The 18,563-nt window shown below is 39.6% G+C and overlaps 1 protein-coding gene across 2 annotated transcripts in view; it reads left to right on the top strand.

Annotated features, from left to right (window-relative positions):
- The window catches only part of MLF1 (myeloid leukemia factor 1), a 31,055-nt gene that overhangs the window by 4,541 nt on the left and 7,951 nt on the right, over positions 1–18,563 (top strand). For both annotated transcript variants that reach the window (XM_023515671.1, XM_023515672.1), the window contains exons 2-3: positions 10,392–10,539; positions 18,378–18,461. In XM_023515671.1, coding sequence (XP_023371439.1) covers positions 10,392–10,539; positions 18,378–18,461 — 232 coding nt within the window. The remainder of the gene's footprint in view (positions 1–10,391; positions 10,540–18,377; positions 18,462–18,563) is intronic.

Raw genomic sequence — 18,563 nt, forward strand, 5'->3', positions numbered from 1 at the left:
AAAAAAAAAAAAAAGAAGACATAAACACTTCTGTGGGGAAAGTGAGCAACAATTTATTTTTCGTATGAAATTCTTGTGATATACTCGGAAAGTAAATAAAAAAATGTGGAGTAGAAAAAGTACATTTGGAACCAAATTTCATTAGTTTGCTTGTGGTTTGTATCAGCAGTGCTAAACAATGTAGTATTGTAATAATGAATACAAAGAAATTTTTCCTGATTTAAATTAAAATGCAGCCTCATAAAAAATCTGAAAACTATACCAAAGTTTGGTAAAGGACATAATGCACGTGTTATTCTGGTGTGTTTTGTTTCCATGAACTTTGTGCTTCTATGAACTGTTTCTCCAAAATCAGGACCATACTTTATGTTAAATATTCTGTGTTTTTCTTGAAATAGACTTAAATATTCTGTTTTTCCTCAAAATATACCATGAGCATTTTCCTGGTCTTTAGTTACTTTTAAAGCATGAGTTTAGAGTCCATAAAACATGTGTCCAATTTTTTTCACATAAATCTTTAACCACATTTCAGATTATTACTTCAGACTATTTTGTATATACCTCCTTGGCAGGGTATGAACTATTTAAAGTTTCATGATACTTCCCATTTGTTTTCCTTAGAAGAATGAAAGATTTTCAAAGGAGAACAGTACAAATGACTAAGATATCTTAAGAATATTAATGTTTCATTTGAGAAAATAAACCATAGATTATAATCTATTTAAAAATATTGAAACAACTCTTCATTACCACACAGCTTGGTGGGGGGGCAGCTTTGATAAACTCAGACTTGAACGAGACAGATTTTAAAGTCGTATCTCCCAGCAGCTGCCATTCTCAGTAGACTGAACCAAACGCGCTGCAAAGTCCTGCCAGATTTCTTCCTGAATGTTCAGACAGGAGCAGACGTAGACCATAGGCTTGCTTTTGCCTTAATGCTTTCTCTAAAACGGAGCCTCTTGTTTGTGTCACTCAACAAATAAAAAGATATTTTTTAGCATTTGCTGTATATATGAATAACCTACCCCTATTTAAAGAAAGAAAATCCTGGGCAACATTTTAAATGACCCACATTTCATTGATTAACCTTTAGCCTGATTAAAATGCAATAAGAAAAACAAATCCCAGTGAATTTTGTTTCTGTGGGGAAGTAGAGCGGTTTAACACTCACTTATTCATGGAACAAAACCTTGTGTTCCCTGAAGTATTTTTCTTCCTTGCAGTCAAATCTCATCCGCATGTCTTAATGCAAAGTTGACTAATTTTCTTGAGAACTGTATATTAATAAGAACAAACATTTTAACTTCATAACTATACTCTAAGCTCTAAATGCCCAACGATATGGAGCTCTAAGCAAAATGACCCCTTTGAGATACCCATTTTAATACATCAGATGTCATGAGACTCTTTAACCCCACGCAGTTCTCTTTATTTCTATTATGAAATATTTCCAAGATACTACAAAGATATGACAAATACTTTGGAATAATATGATTTTTGAGATGGGAATTAGAAAGAAAATGTTCCTTAGACAACTCATATGACTCTTAAAACTACTTAAAACTGTTTCCTCAGAAAGTAGAAAGAGACATGCACCAAACATTAATCTCTTCGTTTTATCAGGGGCTGCTTTTGGTCTTCAGATGTTGGAAAGCCGACAGCAGCTACCTTTCTGCCCTCTTGTGTGCTAACACGTGAGGTGCTTGGAGTGTGCTACAGATTCATTCAATTGGTAAATTGGCGAACGGTGCTAGTTGCCGATAATTCTGCTAGAATGGTGACTCGCAAATGTTTAACAGGTGGAAAATCTACAAATGGCAGTCTGCTAAATTCTCTGTGCCCCTCACTCCTTAGTAAGACAGAAATGAAAACTTTAAAAGTCCTATAAAAATTCTGGTATGTAAGAAGCTTAGCATCAGCACTTCATCTTAACAGGCTAAAAACTGAACAAACTGCAACACCAACCACTTTTCTTATATCTGTCAGAGAAGTGAGGTCACAGGGCAAACACTGTCCCAGTAGTTGGGCACAGATACAGAGAATCACAATGTAATGAAGCAACAGCCTAAGGACAGAATCCCCTTGGGAACTAGTGCTAGGATAGGAAAGCCTGAACTACAGTTGATAAATTGGTACAGACGCAGCATGTGCAAGTGTGAGAGTCAAAACCATCAGGGGGCCAGTCCTAGTGGATCTTCCAATACTTCTGTAAGTTTTACCCACAAGAATTCTACCAAGTCCTTAACAAGGAATAATAGAGAACATCTCCTTACGGGAATAAGAAAGTAACTATTTTGAAATATGCCAGAGCAATCTGTTTTTCTTAGCAAGGCCAGTCAGGGAAGTGTCTGAGAGAGAGAGAAAGAGAGAGAGGAGAGAGGGAGGGGGAGAGAGAGAGAGAGAGAGACTCTCCCTCTGTTGCCATGGCTACAATGCAGTGACATCACACCACAGCTCAGCTCACAACCTCAAACTCCTGGACTAAATTGATTCTCCTGTCTCAGCCTCCCACATAGCTGAAACTACAGGCAGGAACCACTATGCCAGCTAAGTTTTTCTATTTTTGGCAGAAATGGGGGTCTCACTCGTGCTCAGCCTGGACTTGAACTAAAGGGAACAAGCAATTTTCCTTCCTCTTCAGCCTCCCTGAGTGCTAGAATTGCAGATGTGAGCCACCACCCCCCAGCAGGAGAAACCTTTTTACCAAAGCCTAACCCTCTGGGGTTTTATCAAAGCCTAACCTACGTGGAGGGAGGGAAGTTTCCAACTCCATTTCCACTGGCCATTGTTTTTTGCTGGAGGAGGACTACGGGGCGCTGGTGCAGTTCACCGTCTAGGGACGCAGGCTCAGCTAAAGACTGAGCTAAGATGCCTCCAGAACACTTCCCTGGTCCAGCACTGTACCACTGCATTACTAACGGTCTGTTTACTGCAGTTCCTTTTACCCAATATATCATGTATCTTTTTATCAAAAGAGTACAAGGCTTACTGAATGGCAGAAAACACGGTTAGAAGAAGCTGAACACCAAGTGGGATAAGCACTGAAAAAATAAAGCCTAAGCATGTCATACTTGAACTTCAGAAAATCAAGGTAAAGAGAAAAAATATCCTGAAAGAAGCCAGAGAAGAGAGAAACACCTACAGAGTAGTGAAGATAAGACTCACATCCAACTTCTCAGAAATGCAGGCAAGAAGACAGTGAAATATTTAAAGTGTTGAGAGAAAAACTCAGCAGCCTAGAATTCTGTACCCTGCAAGGTTGTCCTTCAAAAGTGAAAGAGAAGCTGGGGGCCATACTCGTGGTTAGAGAGCGCCAGCCCTGTAGAGCAAGAGCAGTGAGTTTGAACCTCTCCTGGGCCTGATTAAGAAAAAAGAAAGAAAAGTGAAGGAGAAATACACTTTCTCAGAAAAACAAAAATTGAGGGAATTTGTTGCAAGAAATATTAAAATTTCCTTCCTTCAGAGGAAAGAAAATCACGTAGGTCAGAAACTCTGAGCTACATGAAGAAAGGAAGAGCACCAGAGCATCATTTAAGGTAAAGAATATAAACTCGGCACCTGTAGCTCAGCAGCTAGGGTGCCAGCCACATACACCAGAGCTGGCGGGTTCGAATCCAGCCCGGGCCTGCCAAACAATGATGACAACTACAACCAAAAAATAGCTGGGCTTTGTGGCAGGCACCTGTAGTCCCAGCAACAAGGGAGGCTGAGGCAAGAGAATCACTCAAGCCCAAGACTTTGAGGTTGCTGTGAGCTGTGATGCCACAGCACTCTACTAAGGGTGACAAAATGAGACTCTGTCTCAAAAAATAAAAAAAAAGAATATCTACAGGTGATCCCCAGGTTACATATGAGATACGTTCCTGAAAATGTCTTTAGGTCAGTTTTGTATATAACTTGATTCCTGATGAATAGCATATATACAATAATAACAATAGTACTATAATGACTCATTTGGTAATAATACTGTTATACTGTAATAGTAATGATACCTTTGTCCCACAATAACAAATTATACAAACTATTGTGCTCTTTGAAGTCAAACAATCAAAACATAAAAACAAACTCATAAAAAGTTTAAATAGGAGGTGAGGTGTGGTTGTTCGTGCCTGTAATCCTAGCACTTTGGGAGAGTAAGCCAAGAGGATCACTTGGGGCTAGGTATTCTAGACCAGCCTGAGAAAGAGTGAGACTCTGTCTCTACAAAAAATAGAAAAGTTGACTGGGCGTGCCTGTCTCAGCTACCCCAGAGGCTGAGGAGCATTGCTTGAACCCAGGAGTTTGAGTTTGCAGTGAGCTATGGTGAGGCCACTGCTTTCCAGCTGAGGTGACAGAGGGAGACCCTATCTCAAGAAAAAAAAAAGCTGAGAGAGGAGAAATTTCAAAAAAGAATATTAAAGGTCAGCCCCTAGTGTTGGACCAATGTCTTGCTTACTGGAAGGGGCATTCATTGAGGGAAGAAGAGAGGCTGACCTTAATGGGAAATGATGGTGGAGATGGTGCAAGAGGGGATGGAGTGGGTACTGGAGAATCGGGAATTAATTCCGTTGCTGGAGAAAGGGAGCTCAACCCTGAAGTTGGTTTCTTAAAAAACGTTTCTGGGTTTGTTTGCACGGCCTGTTTCTTTTCAGTGGCCTCAGGGCAGTGATGTTCTCACTAACTGTGGAGTGTTATATGTATTGTTTATAAACCACTCAATGATAGGGTCTTGCTGCTTAATCTTAGCAAATCCTGCGTTAATGAGATGAAAGGCTCCAGCTCAATTTTCTGTCATAGACTTTCTTTGCTCCGGATGTTCTGCTGCTTCATGTTCTGATGTTTCTCTCACTTGCTTTTCTGTCTGTGAGACTAGCAGCTGGGTGAAGATGCCGTGCCAAAGACACGTGCACTCAGATGTCCACGGCAGCGCAATTCACAGTCACAAAGACGTGGAATCAACTCAAGTGCCCATCCATACATGAGTGGATTAGTGAAATGTGCTGTACGTATACCATGGAGGTACTACTCAGCCATTAAAAAAAATGGTGAATTGGAACCTTTTGCAACAACCTGAATGGAACTGGTAATCATTTTTCTGAGTGAAGTATCATAAGAATGGAAAAACAAACACCACATATACTCACTGTTACATTAGAACTGATCCATCAGCACTCACGTGCACATCTGGTAGCAACGGAAAGGAAACAGGTGGGAAGGGCCTGCAGGGAAAGGGCAAACACACCGAACCAGTGCCAGGCACAGTCCAGGTGAGGGGCACACTGAGAACTTTGACTGAAACAGTGCAAAAGCAATTCATGTAGCCAACACATTTATATCCCCATAATATTCTGAAATAAAAACATAAATAAAATGTTTTAAGATAAGATTTTCTAAAAAAAGAACAAAAAGTCATGCCAGTGAACTGCCTATGACATACAAGTCTCCGTGTGAGTGAACTTAGAAGCAGATTTTTAAACCAGCCAATAGCCACATGAATGGCTTGTCTCCATCAGACGGACTGAGATGACTGCAGCCTTCACCGACTCCTTGACTGTAGCCTACCAAGAGGCTCCACTAGCTAATCTACCCAGCCAGCTAAACTGATCCTGATTCAAATCGGCAGAAACTGTGACATTGTAAATGTTTGTCGTTTTAAACTCAGTTATATCGATAACTAATACATGTTGCATCCAAAATATAACACATTTAAAATTGTCCTCATCCGAAGTCATTACTTTTGTTAGTTTCATCTAAAGACAGAGGAAAATGAATGTAAATCTACAAAAATGACTTCTTTGTAGGTTTGGTTCTGCGTGATAAGAAAAGTTTTATAGATGTTTATAAAATTTTTAGACTATGTTTGGGATGACCTGAATAGTAACATAAATTTCTATAGCATGAATAGACTTCCATGGAGGGTGGAGTTTCTCAAGCTTATAGGCTGCCTTTCTCTGGAGCAGCTGAGAAAGGCATGAGAAACTCGTGGAACTGTCAAGTCAGGAGATATAAGTCCCATGTATTAAAATACTTGGGCCAGAGAAAAACAACTCTATTTCTACATCAGAAGTCACTAAGGAGAAGTCCAGAATGTCAGGTATCGATTGCAATGGAGATGCTTCTCTCTGTAGGAAGCCCTAAAGTGAGTAGCGCCTTAATTCAGAGTAGTTAGCAATTTTCCCAAGAAATAGTAGGGAGACCGCCTGATGGGTGGGATGGTTCCAATTCAACAAACATACTTGTCAAGCACAGAGGTTGTTAATATGAATAAACAAAGATAAAGTTCCTGGTCTAGAAGAATGTATAGTTTAGCAGAGAAGTAAGACTTGTGTATTTTAAAATGAAGTTTATAAAACTTGTGTTGGTTTCCTATTGCTGGTAATAAATTACCACAAATTTCGTGACTTAAAACATCACGAATTTATCACGGTATGGTGGCATTGAGAAGTCCTGAACTAAATCACTGAGCTAAAATCAAGATGCTGGCAAGGCTGCATGGCTCGTGAAGTTTGTAGGGAGACTTCCTTGCCTTTTCTAGCATCTAGAGACTGCTGTGTTCCCTGGGTTTTGGCCTCTTCCTCCATTTTTCAAAGCCAACAGCTTCTCGTCGTGACACCACTGTCTTCCTATAAGGACCCTTGTTATTATACTGGGCCCACTGGGATAATCTTCCCCATCTCAAGATCCTTAACTTAATCATATTGGCAAAACACGGTAAAAATGGAAAACTTAGTAAAGATTCATGGCTGTGCGACCAAATAAACTGATATGAAGAAAATGAAAAGGCAAGTCCAAGACTGGGAAAAAGTACAAGACGAGTATCTGACAGAAGACTTGAATATGTAACACATTGATTGCCACACTAGAAAAATCAATTTTCTTTGGGCCCATAGTGTTGTATTAGGTCAAGAAACATGTGAGTTATATATGCTTCATGGGGTCCCAGGCTCAAAACTGGCCTAACTCACATGGCAGTTGATGTGATAAAGATTCTTAACAACTCAATAACAAGAAGTATGAATGACAAAAGAAAATAAAATCACAAAGGAGATGTTTTGATACCATACTCAAGTGGCAGAAGTGAAGAAGACCATGTGTCAGTCTGACTCTAACTGTCAGTTCAGTTTTTATAAAGTTAACACTCTTACCGTACACCCAGCAGCCCTACTCCTAGAGAAATGAAGCTGTGCATACACAGAGACCAGGGTGCATGAATACTCAGAGCAGCTTTTTTCCTAAAAGCCCAAACTAGCAACAGCTTTGTGGTTATGCTGAGATAGAATCATGCACATACCATGGACGAAGCGGTAAGACAGAACTGATAGAACAACGTGGATGAATCACAGAGGGACATTCTGAGGGAGAGAAGCTGCCGAACAGGAAGACCGCAGCACACCGGATGATTCCATCACGTGACATTCTGGAAGAGGCAAAACTGGAGCGACAAAAAGCCTAATAGTGGGCACAAGGGTCAGGGAAGGGTAATTATCGCAAAGGGGCAAGAGGTGACTCTCGGGGGTGATGGACATGTTCTACCTCTTAATCGTAGTGGTGCTTGTGACAGCATTTTCACTGTTTATCTACCATTTAAATGGGTAAATTCATTATATATAAAACATACCTAAACAAAACCGAATTAAAACACATCTCTACACACACAAACACAAATCCAGTGAAACAGTTTGCCCATCTTGAAGTAATTGCACTTGAAGCAATTCACTTTTTAACTTCCAACACATAGGCAGTCCCTGAGTTACAAACATTTGACTGATGTGTAACTCACACTTAGGAACAGAAACGATTATAAGCAATAGGTACCCTTCCAACTTACATACAGATTCAACTTAAGAACGAACCTATAGTAGGCGCGGTGGCTCACGCTTGTAATCCCAGCACTCTGGGAGGCTGAGGTGAGTGGGTTGCCTGAGCTCACAGGTTCGAGACCAGTCTGAGCCACAGCGAGATCCTGTCTCAAAAAAAAGAAAAAAATAGCTGGGCATTGTGGCGGGCACCTGTGGTTCCAGCTACTTGGGAGGCTGTGGCAAGGGAATCGCTTGAGCCCAAGAGTTTGAGGTTGCTGTGAGCTGTGTTGCCACTACACCTCCTAAGGGCTGCACAGTGAGACTCTATCTCAAAAAAAAAGAAAAAAAGAACATACCTATAGTATGTTCATAACCCAGGGATTGCCTGTATTACATGTATATGAATAAATCTGGGCTCTGCAGAATAGTTTTTTGTATACTAGTACCATGAAATTCAAAGGAAAACATCTTTGTGCCTGGGATTACTGGAAAAAAGACAGAATTCTTGAGCTTCCTCCTATTGACATGGGAGGATTGGAATTGGATTAGAAGGGGAAAAGGTGAGCTAAGTGTTACAGGAAAGTGAGTCCCAATGTGACAATCACTTGAAGTCTAAGTGGGACTTTGGCTTCACACATGAAAGAATTTGGGAGAGAGCCAACAGTGTAAAGGGCAAGCAAGTCTCTTCCCGAAAGTATACTCCCTGCGGGAGTCTTTTGGTCCCTATGTTTACGCAGTGGCTTAATTGTAGACTTAAACTTGGGGAGGCATATTCCCATTATTTCTTGAAAAGGGGCAGCGTTGTCTTAGGATGACACCCTCCTTGTGACTAAATATGGCCCAAAAGGAACTGTGGTGGTGTCAGGTGCATGCTGGGAGTGGGAAGCTTCCTCCTGCACCTTTATGCTAATGAAGGGACAGTGCAGCTGTAAGGTCCGCGGTGGTGGCTCCTCTGCCGTCCTGGTTCTAACTGGGTGGAGCTTGTCCTGCCTCCTTATTTAGATCAGTGCAGCTCAAGACTTCCTGACCCTATTTTGATCAGGGTGATTTGAAACTTTCCGCCTCAGTTGAACAATGCCTGCCAGGTCCCTGTCTGGGGAGGGATGTATCTGAGGTGGAGAAGTCTGAATGGAAGCCACACTACTTAGTAGTGACTGGAAGGAAGGGAAGCCTCAGACTGCCTTCGTGAAGTGAGCTCCAACCATGGGGTGCCTTGTGTTCTCGAATGAGGAATAGGGAATTGACTTAGTAGGTCAATGAATGAGACTTGTGATGAAAGAGTTAATGTCAGTTTTTAACTTATAAATCACATAGAATAGGGCCTGGAACATGATCGTTGCTATGTATTTTTAAATAGAATATATCTCTCTTTTTTCAAAAGAGGTAGTGGCATCCACACATGAGTTGGGGGGAAAAGGTAAGAGAAATGAACACTTATCCAACATATTATCAGTCAAATGATTTTGTCTCAACAATAGGGGTATGCAATATTGCCGTTGTTTTATAACGATGGAAATACAGGCTAAGAGGCATGGGTTCTACTGCAAACACAGAAAGGGTGTTGTTCCTCAGGGGTCCATGAGGGCCTGCTTGAGTTAAAATCCCCGGGGAGAGGGATGAATGTCCACACATCGTACCTGGAACAAGTAGATTTGATTGAAAGATTGGGGAGGGGGAGGAGTCTGGATTGCTAACCAGCTCGCTAGTTGGTTGGTAATCCTAAGAAGGCTTGAGAAACACCGTTTCCAGACTTAGCAGATACTGTTGCCGTGTGGTGATTTCTCGTAGTTAGAGTTCTTGGAAACCAAAGTTAGCCTCAGAGGTTATCTTTGTCTTTGTTAAAAAATGTTATATCTTTACCGTGTTTGTAACGTAGCCATAATTCTCAGGCTTGTATTTCATAGACAAGAGTTACAAAAATAAACTAGCAAGTGCTCCTTATAATCCTCTCTAGAATTGACATTGTCGACTGCTCAAAGAGCGCTACTCATAGCACTATTTTTTGGATTCCTTTCTTTATCATTTCCCTTAGCTTAAGGTCCTTGAGACCTGTTACCTTGTGTTTACCATTTTTTATACAATATGGGATAAATAAAAGGTGTACTTTTATTACTGTATATAAGTGAATTATAGTGGGTAGCAAATAAAAGAACAGGTTTTCATAAACCGTATTTATAAATACAGGTACTCTGACTTAAGATGAGGTTATGCACCAATAAACCCATTGTAATTTGAAAATACAGTATGTCACAAATGCCTTTCGTGCACCTAACCTACCAGACATCATAGCTTTGCCTGGCCTACCTTAAATGAGCCTGCAATTGGGCAGAATCATCTAAGGCAAAACCTATTGTATAATAAAGTATTGAATACAATTTCTACAGAAAGTATATTGCTTTTATACCATCATAAAGCCCAAAACTCTTAAGGTGAACGATCATAAATTGGGGGCCATCTCATCGTGGGTCTTCATGAGATAATTCTGTTCTCCTAGACTCTTCTTCTGTCTCTCACCAAGCATATTAACCCCAAATCACTCTTCGTAGTATTTAGCTGCCTACTTATTAAAGTCCAACACTTAATCTCACGTGATTCTATACGTATTTTCAACAGTGACTCTTTTCTTGCTCACCGAGAAAGTATGCAACAGATGATGAGAAGTTTTTCTGAACCTTTTGGAAGAGACTTGCTCAGTATCTCTGCTGGTAGAGGGAGGGCTCATAAGCATGCGAGACGTTATGACGACGAGGATGCCTTGACTGTAAGTTCATTCTTAAAAAGACAGTTACTGAGAAAGTCATGTAGGAGTTTGAAGAAAAGGATTACGGAAGTACTTATCCATGATGACAGGATATGATTATACTATGTTATAGAAATTACCATGATATAACAGGGCTATCCAGTGAAAAGCTGAATTCTTGAACCATGAATTGTTAGCTGTACAGAATTCCACTGTGCAGCCAAAACATTCAGAACCATATTACAAGACAAACTTAAACCACTGTTTGTCATACACACACACAAATATGGTATTCAACTAACATTGTAATACAGATGTCTTTTAAAAGAATTTGGATCTAGCTGGGTGCAGTGGTTCACACCTGTAATACCAGCACTCTAGGAGGCCAAGGTGGGTAGATTGCTTAAGCTCAAGAGTTCAAGACCAGCCTGAGCAAGAACAAGACCCTAACCACTCCAAATAGAAAAATTAGCTGGACATGGTGGTGGGCACCTGTAGTCCCAACTACTCAGGAGGCTGAGGCAAGAGGATTACTTAAACCCAAGAGTTTAAGGTTGCTGTAAGCTATGACACCATGGTACTCTAGCCTGGGGAACAGAGTGAGACTGTGTCTCAAAAAAAAATCATAAGTCAAACCCCTATAAGTTGGGGACTGTCTATATTGCATTGGACTTTAAGTTTCAATGTATGAATGTGGGATAGTGACACTAACATTTAGACCATAGCACTTGTCCAGTTTATAATGGCAGAAATTAGCTTTTATCTATGATTATTAATCATTTATTAGTGTACTGTGGAGTGTACAGGTTAGCATCCAGTAGAACTTTCTAGAAACTGGAAATGTTCTTAATGCACACTGTCTAGTATGGTAGACACTCCCTACATGTCTGCTGAGCACCTGAAAAGTGCCTACTGCTACTGAGAAGCTAAATTTTAAATTTAATTTAATTTTGATTATTTTAAATTTAATTTTAATTGCCCCGTGTGACTGATGACTACCTTAATGATGGATAGTATGATGATAGACATTCAGATAGACTGCAAAGCAGTTAGCTCCTTCTTAAACAATGGTAAGTAAAGCACCCTAATCATCTCTATGTGAACCTCATCTTATTTCTCATTTCATATAATCATCTCTTTAAACATTTTTTCCAAGAAAAACTGCAGTATTTTTCCATCTGTTAAAATTAAATGATAATTTAGGCTCAGTGTCTGTAGCACAGTGGTTATGGCGCCAGGCACATACACCAAGAGTGGTGGATTTGAACCTGGCCTGAGCCAGCTAAAATAACAATGACAACTGCAACAAAAAACAGTGAGACTATGTCTCAAAAAAAAAAGCCAAAAACAGTAAATGATAATTTAAACCAACGAATTTCATAAAACATAAGTCTCATGGCTTGTTTTTTTTTGTTGTTGTTGCTGTTTTGAGACAGTCTCACTATCTTGTCCTTGGTAGAGTGCCATGGAGTCACAGCTTACAGCAACCTCAAATTCTTGGGCTTAAGCAATTCTCTTGCCTCAGCCTCCCAAGTAGCTGGGACTATAAGCACCTGCCACAATACCCGGCTGTTTTTGTTGTTGTAGTTGTCCTTATTGTTTGGCAGGCCCGGGCTGGGTTCGAACCTGCCAGCCCCAGTGTATGTGGCTAGTGCCCTAACCACTGAGCTACAGGCGCCAAGCCAATCTCATGGCCTTTTTTTTTCTTGACTTTTTAAATAATAATACTGTTCAATATTATTTACTTGCCTCTTGATTTTTCTTTCTTACATTTTTATCAACCTCTCTTAGATAAAGAACACCATTGCATTTTTTTGTTCAAAGTATGAAAATATTTTGCTAACCAAGAGCACTGAACATTGTTCTAGGGCAGATGGAAGGCAGCAGTAATATTTTAAAAACAGGTATTTCATCCTGTTACACTGGGTTTTCAAAGGAGCATTAAGTCTTTCAGCCTCAAACTCATTTCCCCCTGTATATTTGTAGCTTAATGCACACCTTTTCCCTAGATGTCACGTACAGAGGGTGCCAAAAAGATGTATACGCATTTTAAGAAAGGAAAAGACTGTGTGAATTTGTATTAGTCAAGTCATATTTAACTTTTGCAGTTACAAGAGGTACTCAACATGACTTGTATTGATCTTTTGTTATTGATATATATATTGACTATTAAAATGTTAATAGTTTTTTCCTTTCTTAAAATGTGTATACATTTTCCTAACACTGTCTATATTTGACGTTTATTTCTAAATATGTAGGACTTATATGTATAATAGCAAAAATAAATTTAATTAAAAGAAAAGAAAAAAGCAACAACAATAAAAACTTGTATCCCAACTTGTCTTTTCTAACAAAGTTTTATAACTAGAAGTGAATGTGGGAACAAAAATTTGAAATTGGGCAGTGCCTGTGGCTCAAAGGAGTAGGGCTCTGGCCCCAGCCAAAAACTGCAAACAAAAAAAAAAAAATTGTAATTGATTACAGAGAATGGAGAAGAGTTTTCACTGTTAAACGTTTGAAAAGAGCAGAACCAAGAAGATAATCGGCTTTTGAGCATGGTAACTCTGAGTTTATTGGAACCCTTTGTCAAAATAAATATAAAACATTTTTCTTTTCATAAAGTAATGTTTTAAAATGAATGTTTTGATTAAGCAGTGAGCTCCTATACCTATGCTTTTAAGCATAATAGATGAAAATTCCTATTTCATAGAGATAGCTCGATAGGTTTTTTATAAAGTTTTGGTCAATTTCTGGATAGATGTCATCTTTATCAGCCATATTATGAAGGAAAATAGAAACATCAACTATGCCGTCTAGTTGTTTAAAAATACATTATTTAATCTATAAATCTATTTAACAAGGCACCTTTTAACTCCAGCTATGGCTGAGTGATGGTGTCAGTCAGTCTAAAATTTGTACTCTATTTCAATTAAAAGAAATAAGAATTCTATCTAAAACACTTCAGAGACTACTGTTCTAGATATACATTACAAGTATGTGTCATCTGATATTACTTATAAAACTTAATAGAACCATAGTTTTCTCTATTTTTTGACATAAATGTGGAATGTGGAGGAAATCATCTATCACCAAACTTTGTACTAATAAATTATTGTATATAACATAGCTATGTGTATTATGTATAATATACATAATATACCATCATTTATAATGATAAAACTTTATCACTCAATGGTAAAACTTTATCTCTATTTAGAAATTCAAAATTTATTTTCAACATTTAAAACTTCTAATAATGAAAGCATTTGTATACATCTAAACATTTGGTTTTATTCCTCTGTACCTGTTGAGGAATACAATTTGTGAACTATTAATTTTGGTTATTTCACCTATTCTACTTACCATTGTTTTGCCCATCAAAGAGACAAAAAATTTTTATATCTATTTATGCGATCCTTTCTAAAGTCTATGCTAATTTCTTATTCCATAAACTAGTCCTTAGGAAGTAAATTTTTACCCAATTTCTCTACTGTTCTTTTAGAATTTTATTTTTATAGATAAAAAATTTATCTTTAATTAGTTACAGGCAAAGTTAACTGATCTTTAAATAACACCGAATTGACCAGGCGCGGTGGCTCGTACTGGTAATCCCAGCACTTTGGGAAGCCAAGGCAGGGGAATCACCTGAAGCCAGATGCTTGAGACCCCCCCACCCCCACCCCAGGCAACATAGCCAGATCCTGTCTCTACAAAAAAATAAAAAATAACTGGGAATGGTATACCTGTAGTTCTAGCTACTCAGGAGGCTAAGGCAGGAGGATCACTGGAGTCCAGGACTTCGAGCTGTAGTTAGTGAACCATCATTGCACCACTGCACTCTAGCCTGGATGACAGACGAAGACCTTGTCTCTAAAACAATTTTTTAAAAAAAGGAATAATTGAGCAAAGGAAAGATGATTTAATAATTGTAACATATATTTTAATTACTTTTGACATGGATTTGCAATTCCTTTGAAAATGTTTATGTTACTCCATAGCAAGTGCTTTTTCTTTTAACTGCCTTCAGTAAATATTAGAGTAGTCATATTTTCAAGTGGTGCATGGCCCTACTTGCTGCCAGACTCCTCTCAGGCTCTACAATGAATAATAAGCAGACAATTTAAAAAATGAATGTTGAATTATTTTTGTTTAGAGGATTTTATGATTTTGGTAGCTCTAAGCTATGTGGTTATGCAATGGATTTCTTTCTTTTTCAGGGATTAGTATATAATAAATATTGTAATCAAAATTAATTGGATATTATTTTTCTAGGCACCAAGCTATTCTCTCGTGCCTTTTGGCGGTTTGGGTAATATGGTTGGTATCATGAGACACAAGCCATTTTAGCAGTATTTTCTAACAAATATTTATTTTTCTGAACTCAAGCAGACTGAGTTGGCACGCAGTCTCACTAACCTTTGTAATGGCTGTTTAGAGTAGTATTTGCACTGAAAACTTATTGCGTGTATTATCTCGGAATGTTTTGGCATGTGTTTTCTGAAGTTAAGTCATGTCAACATGTATAAAATTATTCTTGAAAAATAAGTAGATTTTAAGAAATGAATATTTGCTTGATTTACACACGGGGTCCCCATAGTTGTGTTTGAAAGTTGGGGACTTCCACATGCTTCTGATGACTTTTGTGCAGAACTATAAGTAGATAAGGGTGACTTTTGGAAAAGCCCAGCGTGGCTGCTTCCGCTTCCTCGGCCACCTGTCCGGGCTGCTTTTCCTGAAGAGACACAGTGGCTGCTGCGAGACCAGCTGTGTTCCCACCCCCATTTCTTTGGGCTTTGGTCCTGCTCTGTGATGCTCATTTCTCAGAAATAGCAGAGATCAGCCTGAATTTATAACATTTGTATTTACATTCTCATGAAAAGTTTCTTTTATAAAAATTTAGTTTGTGCTACACTTGAATCATTTGTTGCCCTAAAGTTTGTCATACAGGTATAATATTAGTCCCTACTATCTAGTGGGACAAATGATTAAAAAAAAAAAAAAAAGGAAAAAAAGCAATTATAACCCAGAGTTATCAGTAAAATGATCAGGAAGGTCAGTATGCTGTGGGAAGACACATTAAAAAAAAAAAAAGCACTTAACCCAGACCTCTAGAGGTGGGGTGGATGTCACTTAGCGAAGACTTCCTCAGCCTTAAGGATTAGTAGGAGTTAGTCAGGAAAGCAGGAAGGGGCAGAAGAAACAGCAGGTGCCCAGAGCTAGGGAGCTGACACACGTTCAGGATGGCAGAGCCCCAGTGTGAACTGAGCTGCAGACGCAAGTTAGGATAAAGAGGTAACCAGAGGCTTTAGGCCTTAGTAAGAAGTGTGAACATTATCGTAAGAGCAGGGGAAGCGTTTGATGGACTTTCATCAAAATGGCAATGAGTCAGATTCTCATTTTTACAAGATCTTTGTGCCCGCAGGGGAGAGAAAGATAGAAGGGATCACAGAGGAGGCAGGGAGGCCAGGAGGCTTTTGAAGAATTCTGAGTAAACTGTTAGCAACAGCTTCTACTTGGTAGTGGCCATGATAATATAGAAATTGTTTCATTTGAGAAAGAGTTAAAGAGGTGAGTGGCTAGAACTTGGTGACTGATGTGACTGAAGCAGTAGAGAGGGGGAAGGGAAGCGTCATACCCATTTTTCTGCCACTAGGAATTAGGTTGATGGAAATGCCGCTGAGCTCAGGCATTGAGTCAGCACAGACACAAGAGTGGGAGTGATCAGAATTATCGATTGAGCATCTGTGGGTTGGACAGGTGGATTGACATTTTCAACAGCTGTATGTATGAATCTGCGCTGAGCTAGAAATAACTTTCCATTCATTCAGCAATCCTTGTCTTGAGGATATGGTAGTAAATAAGAGGGACAAGCTAGCTCTGCCCTCGCAGAGATAATTTTTGTAAGTGGGAAGACAGACAATAAACAACAAAATAATTTCAGACAGTCCCAGTCCTCTGAAGGAGAGGAACCTGGGTGGTGATGTAGAGGCCATGGGAGGTGAAGCAAGGTGACACAGGTGACCAGGAGGAGGTACTTGCATAGAAGGAACCAGCTGTGCTGAACGTCAGGAGGAGACGGGGCAGGCAGAGAGAGGAGCCCCGGGAGCATCTCCACTCCAATTCATACCCCAGCTTTTTCTCACTGCAGGGTGTTGGGCCACCCCAGAGCAAGTACAGATCAATCTTTTGTTGTTTGATTTGACAGTGAATTGAGAAAAGGGTGGAATATACCTAAAGGTCCGATCTTTCCCTTCCTCTCCTTTTCTCCTTCTTTGGGCTAAGCTTTCCATCTGATACAGGCCCTCACTCTCAACCTAGTGTTGAAACAAAATATAGCAGACCCTCCATAGCTGGCCACCTCCCTACACTGACCACCTCCTTAAATTGACCGGATTTTCATAGACCAGACACATACCACAAGTAGGTATCAGTACAGTAGGCCTAGTTCCTTAGGTTGACCACCTCTGTATTCTTATTCAGAATATTCCCTGAATTGTGTTTGAAGCTCTGAAATGCAGATTAAATTCAGTCCTTTGTGTATCCAAAGATACATTAATATGCCCTGAATGTGCTTCTGTTGTTGCCTGCATATTAAGAACACATCCTAAGGAGGAATTTGGTTTTCCCATCTGTTTCCCATTATTACTAGCAGTCAGAACCCACTAGAAGGCAGAGACACAGGCAAGCCTTTGAGAATTCCTTATTTAGGCCCAGCTTGATGCGTTAGCAAACCAATCTCCAGGAGGAGAAATGCCAGCACTGACCCCACAGTGCCTTAGGATTCAGAACTCCTTAGGATTGAGAACTTAGGATTCAGAACTCCTCCTCTGAGCAGAGGGTTCCTTATCGAGCAACACCCTCTGTTCTGTAATAGCAGATAACTCACTAGGTGACACACTAGAATTTGTGCTCTGTTTTTATTTTGTGGTGAATGTTCCACTGACAGAACCTAAAATCAATAGCAGATTTTTCTAGTCCAGGCTTTCTCAGCCTCAGCACTACTAACATTGTGGTCAGGATAATTCTTTTTCGGGGGGCTGTCCTGTGGACTGTAGGACATTTGATGGTATCCTTGCCCTCCACTCACTACCTGCTAGTCACACACTGTCTTCCTTTGTGACAATTAGACATGACATTTTTGCCAAATGTCCCTTGAGGGTCAGCGTGGATCTTGGTTGAGAAATCATTGTTCCAGAGGCATTCGTAGCTGTTCCTCTGAAGAAGCAAACCTCGTCTTCAAAGGCGTGGCCTCCTGACCTGTCAGCAGGCAGCAAGTTGAAGGCCTGTTAGTAAAGTGGATTGAGCTCTGTCACCTGGACCCTGCTATGTACGATAAGAGTAGGGCTGGCTACCTGAGGGGCAGCTTTTATCAAGCATGTGTTTCTGGTGGACATGACACTGCCAATTTGTTCTCGAGTTTTATTTATTTGTATGAATGGGGTATAGAGAGGTAAGAAGGAAAAATTCGAAGATTCTCCAATGCTAGAGCTATTCCAACCCAGAAGGCATTACTGTTTAATATCAACCAAATTATGTTTTGAGAAAGGTCATGAATAGTGTATGTGCATGTATTTGAGGAATGTACATGCATGTGTACGTGTGTATGTACATATGAACACGCACCTGTGCATATACGTATTTGTGGGGTTACAGTCCCCTCACCACATCATTTGCGTGTGCTTCAATTTTCTCTTTAACAAATCACTTTCATTGTATGGTCCTTGAATTAGCTTTGCCGGGTTGATTACTACATGACATCTTACTAAGTGAATTGAAAAAAATAATTGTCACCTGTTTAGGGAAGATTGATTTGCTTCTTTTGTGTTGTAGTTAATAACATGCTTCCTAATATCCTGTAGCGTACAGATGTCAACCCTTTTCAGGCAATGGACCGAATGATGTTAAATATGCGGAACAGTATACAGGATTTACAGAGGAACTTCGTAAGTACTGAAATAAAGTGCTGAGAACGTTGCTTTCAGTTATTGGTACACCCCATATTATAGTGGCTTTCAAACATTTCTTAACCACAGTTTACGGTGTTT

Source organism: Otolemur garnettii, unplaced genomic scaffold, assembly GCF_000181295.1.
Source record: "Otolemur garnettii isolate 467f Iridium unplaced genomic scaffold, OtoGar3 scaffold00076, whole genome shotgun sequence".
NCBI classification, from domain to species: domain Eukaryota; kingdom Metazoa; phylum Chordata; class Mammalia; order Primates; family Galagidae; genus Otolemur; species Otolemur garnettii.